The following is a 6245-nucleotide window of genomic DNA, read 5'->3' as shown; positions in this document are numbered from 1 at the left end:
TAATTAAGGATATGATTAGCAGAGACAGTGAGTTAGATAGCAAGAAAGCACAGCATTTAATTCAATGCAGATTTTCAGTGGACATGGCATGGCCAAGGCAGTTGTGTATTAATTAGTGCTCTGAAGAGGGTGAGGAGACAGGAAGGGGAAAGGAAAATTGGCAGGTGTAGAAATGAGATTAGACAACAACAGAGGATTTTTCTCTCCAGAACAGAAGTCGTGCAGAATCCCCATCAGCCTCGCTAACATGTTTTGTATAACTAAAGTTCTTGCCACAAGAATGGGCAGGGGTCTAAGGCACAGCCTGGGGAGAGGGAGGACAGCTCTCCAGGGCTCGCCTGTGCAGCATTTCCAGGCAGCTGTGACAAAACACCAGCCTCCATTTCCCACCCTTGTTTTAAAGGCTGCTGGCTGTTTGCGGACAGTGCGATGCCTCCATGCTAGACCCTCGCCCTTATGTGATACAGCTGCTGCAGCTGCACTGCGAGACCAAGCGCTGACTTTCCTCCAGCCAGGTCTCTGCTCCTGGTGGAAACCCAGGCTGGAGGCAAGGATGCTGTGCCCACATCCCACAGCCACTCCTCTTGCCTGTTAGCTCTGCCAATGCTTCAGCTTGAAGCATGCACATAGCGCTAAGCATGTCATGACCTTGCTATCTGCCATGCGTTGCAGCACATCCGCGTCCCCTCCTGCACGGGGACTGGGCTGTGTTGCCTGGGGATTCAAGACCCTGGGCGACCTATGGCTGTGCCCTATGTCACGATACTGTGGCAGGAGGTCAGCTGGGTAATGGGCTGGCTAATTGCTCGGAGCTGGTTCATGAAGCCTGCAGGGACGTGAGATACATGGGCAAAGTATCTGCAGCAGGATGCGTGGCCCCGCCTGCCCCATCTCGGGACGGACCCCGGCTCTCCGTACAGCCTTGCCCCGGAGCGCTCCTCAGTCTCGGACGTGTCCCCTCGCGACGAGGAGTCAGCTGACGCTGACCTGCAGACGGGGAGGAAGGCAGCAGGAGTGAACCCGCTCAGGTGGAGCGATCCCACGGGATGGGGTGGTGGTTCAGGGCCGGTCCCCTACATCATCCCAGTGTGTAATTTGGGAAATCACTTTGGGTCTTGTTAAAGCGGCGCCCGTTGGAGGGCAGAGGAGACGCGCGGGCCGGTCTGTGCTCCGCTTATGACGAGGCGGGCGTGCAGAGCCGCTGCCGGGGTGGGGCCTCGCCCCCCGCCCGGTCCCCGGGGAGCGAGAGAGCGGGTATTGCGGGGGGGATGTGTGGGCTGCGGAGGAGGGCTGCTCCGGCTCGCCGTGCTGCTCCGCAGCTGGGAAAAGTCCTTCTTCCCCCGCCCCTTCCCCGCCGGCCTGTCCTGCTCGAAAACGCGAAGGAGGCAGAGGAGAGGAGGGGGACAGCCCAGAGCAGCCCCTCACGCGGCGGGGGGACCCCCTGTCCGGAGCCCCCCGGAGCCGCTCGGTGCCGCGCAGTCGGCGGCGCGGCAGACATCGGTAACTTCACCGCACGCACATGACGGGCCCGCGGCACCGGGACGCGGTGAGCGCCGGTGCGGGGGCGGGGGCGGGGGCGGGCGGAGGGCGGGGGCAGGGGGGGGCGCGGCCGCGCGCCCCGCCGCCCCGCCGCCCCCCGCCGCGGCCGCCACTTCCCGCGGGCGTCGCTCGGCGGCGGGCGCTGCCTCCGCAGGAAGCGGCCCCGCGCCCGCCCCTCCCGCGCCCGGCGACGGGCACATGCACTGTGCGGCGCGGCGGCGGGATGGCTCCGGTCCCGGCTCCGGCGGCAGGCGCTGAGCCGCGGCCCCCCGTGCTGCTGCCGCTGCTGCTGCCGCTGCTGCCGCTGCTACTGCCTGGCCGAGCCGCCGGCCTGGAGGTGCAGCGCAAGTTCCTCTCGCCCACCCTTACCAACAACTTTGCGCTGGACGGCCCCGGCTCCCGCGTTTACCTGGCGGCCGTCAACCGGTTGTTCCAGCTGTCGGGGGGCGAGCTGGCACTGGAGGCGGAGGCGGCGGTGGGGCCGGTGCTGGACAGCCCGCTGTGCCACGCACCGCAGCTGCCGCAGGCCTCCTGTGAACACCCCAGGGTGCTCACCAACAACTACAACAAGATCCTGCAGCCCGACCCAGAGCAGGGCGTCCTTGTCGTCTGCGGCTCCATCTACCAGGGCCTCTGCCAGCTGCGCAGCATGGCAAACATTTCGGCAGTGGCCGTGCGCTTCCCGCCGGGCGGGAGCGACTCGGTCGCTGTCTTCCCTAGCATGCTGAACGTCGCAGCCAACCACCCCAACGCCTCCACCGTGGGGCTGGTGCTGCGCCGCGGCGGCGGCGGCGGGGCGCGGCTGCTGGTGGCCGCCACCTACACTGGCTTCGGCAGCCCCTTCTTCCCCCGCAACAACAGCCTGGAGGACCACCGCTTCGAGAACACGCCCGAGATCGCTATCCGTGCCCTCAACGCCCGCGGCGACCTGGCCAAGCTCTTCACCTTCGATATCAACCCCTCCGACGACAACATCCTCAAGATCAAGGCGGGCGACAAGGCGCGGCACAAGCTCAGCTTCGTCCGCGCCTTCTTGCAGCACGGGTCCACGCCGCCCGCCCGCCGGCCGTACGCCTACCTGGCTCTCAACAGTGAGGCCAACGCGGGCGACAAGGAGAGCCCGGCGCACAGCCTGCTGGCCCGCATCTGCCTGGGCGAGCCAGCCGAGGCCACCCTCAACGGCAGCGGCGAGACCAAGAAGCTGACCGAGTCCTACATCCAGCTGGGGCTGCGCTGCGGCGGCGCCGCCGACGCCTTCACCCGCCTCGTCTCCGTCTTCCCGGCGCGGGCAGCTTGGCGCAGCCCCGCCGCTCCTCACGGCCCGGCCCCGGCCCCGCCGCCCCCCGAGGAGCTGCTCTTCGGCGTCTTCGAGCGGGCCGGAGCCGGCGGCGGCCGGGGGCGGCCGCAGTCCGCGCTCTGCGTCTTCCGCTTCGCCGAGATCGAGGAGACGATCCGGGCCGCCCGCAACTCCTGCCTCGTCAGCCCGGCCGCCGGCATGGTTACCGTGCTGGACAGCGTGGTGCAGGGCACCGGCCCGGCCTGCGAGAAGAGAAATATACAGGTAAGGCGGGCGGCGGGCACCTGCCGGGGCGAGGGGGCGCGGGGACGCGGTGGCCGGCGGTGGGCAGCGGCCCCATCGTGTCCCGTCCCGTGGCCGCTGCTGTCGCCACCTCTCCCGAGCTGGAGCGCATCCCCCGCTTCCCCCGGGCGGGCGGCTGAGCCTCACACCCCGCTGCCCTCCCTGCTCTCCCCGGAGACCCTCCCGCCTGCTCGGGGACAGAATCGTTCCCCTAACCTGGTCGTCGGTGCCCCACTTCTCGTCGGTGCCCCGCGCGCCCGCATGTCCGCGGGCATCGCCAGCCCCGTGTCCCGTCCCGCGGCGCACATCCCTGCCAGGGGCGGCACACAGGCAGCCTTGGCTCCCCGCGTTCGTGGCAGAAGTTTGCCATTGTCACAATTTGTTACCGAGTGACCGTAAATGTTAGCGCGAGACAGAGTCGCCTGTTTCCCTTTTCACTAAAAATATACGATGCTTGGGAAAAAAGAGAGGGAAAAGGGCTGCTTTAACGCTTGCATTTTGCCCTTCCTCTGGGACGAGTGCACAGCTCGGCTCCATCAGAGATTGTGAAAACATCTGTTTGATTTCAGAGGCGAGATAGAGCATTTGGGCTTGGGCTTCCCTGTGCAATGCCAGTGGCAAAGAGAGAAAGGTTTCCCATGGTAACCGGAGTGTTTAGTGTGGCATCTCCACTCTGTGGTAAAATATGTAGTCTTAATGCACTTGGTTCATAGACCTGCTCTAGCAAAGTTGAACGGTTTTTCCCTGGTGGCAAAGTACAAGCTGCCTGACAGCCAGCAAATCTAGTAGCTGGCGCTAATTCCACAAAGACTGGGTGTGTTAAACACTGGGAGCTCAGTCCTGGCATCTTGGCATGGTCACGGCTCTCAGAGGACTCGCTGGGAGTCAGGAATCCTATTTACAGGATGTGAAGGCACCCGTAGTTCTTGTTGGCTGTGGCTGATGCTCAGCATCCTTGCGGAGCAGCCCCTGAGCCCCGGGCGGGACTGAGCTGTCTCTGCCAGGGCGGGTCAAGCAGCAGCATCGGGGCTGGGGCTGCTTGACCCGCCCTGGCAGAGAGGTGCTTGGGAAGTGAACAAAGAGCCTGGTCATAACTGAAACATAGTGGCAGAAGCACCCATCACCCTTGAGCTTCCCCTGGACTCCAGGACTGCTGTGGAGGTACAGTTTTTTCTAACTTCTGTTCAGCAAAAAAAATAATCATGACTATCATCAGTCTGCTGATGTTGAAAGTATCAAGTGCTGTACCCAGTAAGGTATTTAGACAGCTAATTAATGAGTTACTCAAAGGAGACTACGCACAGATGAGATTTCACTCCATCTTTGGTCCTGGCTTGTCACACTGTTCCACTGTAATGTGTGTTCCTGGTAGCACCTTCCTCTCCAAGTACTACCTGGGTAGGCAGGGTGGGCGACCAGGAGCCTGTTGTCACTGTTGCCATAAAAGCTGAGAAGGATGCTGTGTTCTTGAACGGATGAGCAACAGGATATGAGGGTCAGGGGAATGAGCTAAAATAACTGAGCACTGCCAAGCCATTGGGAGTCAGTGGGAGCCCTCTGTTTGCAACCGTGGCAAGATCAGGCTGCAAGAAAATTTGTTCATGTGGAGACAGCAGTAAGACCAGTGGTGATGTAAGATGGATGGGGAGATCGGGTTCTAGTACCAACTGACATTGCTGCTGTGTCACTGGCCTTGAACCAGTCATTGAACCCAAGGTACCTCAGTTTCCCACGTACTCCCGTATTTATTGTTATTCAGAAACCCAACTCATGTAGCGTCAGATTGCATTTGTGAAGCTGCTTTGAGATCCTTTGATGTCAAGTACAGCAGGATATAAATGAAGCATAACATTAATATTCGTTCATGCCTAATATTTCTACACTTCCCATTTATTTGAAGCATATTCCTCTAAAACCGCTGATCTAGCCTGCTGGGAAGCCATCCTGCTAGTCAGGAGCCTTTTTTTTTAATTTTTTTTTTCTTTGCCTTTTCCTTAATTGTTAGAGTTGCCAACAAGTTAACAACAAGCTGTTTTTATTTTCAAGTCCCAGAGTGGCAGTGTCAAGAGAAGAGTTGTAATAGGGTGTTTCTTTGTGCTGTAAAAACCTAACATCAGTTTCCACCAATACATTTTGTGTCCCAGACATGGAAAGGCAGCAGGAAAATATATTAAAGCAGCAGCTGGTCTGGCAGAGCAGTTCAGTATCTGTTAGTGGGTTTCCAGTTTTCCCATTGCATCCCTGTGCATCACTGATAGGGTCTCTGGTGTTAGTAAATGTGACTCGTTAGCTCTTCCTGAGGACCAAATACCTGGGTTTTAATCTCCTTTTGGAAGGAAAAAACCCTGATATTGGCCTGATTCATTCCAAGCGTGGGTTCAGCTGAAGTAGTCAGTTGTTACAAGTCTGGACCATGGGCTGTTAGGTGTAATGCAGTGTGAAAGGAAAATCATTGACCCCTTGTGTGCTCTCCAGTCTAATTGAATGCTCCTCTCCAGCAGTGCTTGCTGCCTCAGCCAGGGAGCTCCAGCACTCACCCACCCGTGAGGGGTTTTGGGAGTGGGCACTCAGCATGCCAGCCATCCCTGTCAGTCCCACGGCATTTCTGCTCAGAGCTGCCTGAAGCCTGGGGCAGGGCTTCTCCCCACTCAGTGCTCTGCTGGGAGGTCTGAGGGAGGCTGGCGCAGAACGAGGGGCTTTGTCCCTGTACAGGTCGATGTGGTGGCAGCCACTTGTTTGGCTCTCATTTTGACCATGTGGGATTGGTCACACGGAGGGCTGTGAAGGGTGGATGAGGCAGGTGGGTCTGCCCGCTGGCCTGCATTCCCCAGGCTGGGCAAGGGAAGCCACCAGCTTGGCCTGGGAACAGCCCCTGTCTTCGATGGAAATATTTACTTGCAATTAAGCACGTGCTTAACAGCTTTGTGTCAGACGAGGAGAAGATGTGCAGAGGAGGATGGTCTAGGTCAGGAGTGGGGGCTGTTGGTTCTTCTCAGTGAGGGTTGCTGAAAAGTCACGTACTGAGGAGATGAATTCACAGTGGCAGCTCAGGGGAAGGAGGATGTGTGAGGGAAGGATTTAGGTTGGTTGGCTTCTTGCACCGACAGTGAGTGGGTGAGCTCTAGGA

At 59.6% G+C, this 6245-nt stretch overlaps 1 protein-coding gene across 2 annotated transcripts in view; it reads left to right on the top strand.

Annotated features, from left to right (window-relative positions):
- Nucleotides 1-1671: 1671 nt before the first annotated feature.
- Nucleotides 1672-6245, top strand: part of PLXND1 (plexin D1) — a 66829-nt gene continuing 62255 nt past the window's right edge. The window contains exon 1 of one of the 2 annotated variants that reach the window (XM_030956659.1): nucleotides 1672-3100. In XM_030956659.1, the coding sequence (XP_030812519.1) occupies nucleotides 1763-3100 (1338 nt within the window). In that variant the 5' untranslated portion in view covers nucleotides 1672-1762. The remainder of the gene's footprint in view (nucleotides 3101-6245) is intronic. The other variant, XM_030956658.1, reaches the window with a different exon arrangement.

Source organism: Camarhynchus parvulus, chromosome 12, assembly GCF_901933205.1.
Source record: "Camarhynchus parvulus chromosome 12, STF_HiC, whole genome shotgun sequence".
Taxonomy (NCBI): domain Eukaryota; kingdom Metazoa; phylum Chordata; class Aves; order Passeriformes; family Thraupidae; genus Camarhynchus; species Camarhynchus parvulus.
This window is presented reverse-complemented; position numbering and strand designations above follow the sequence as displayed.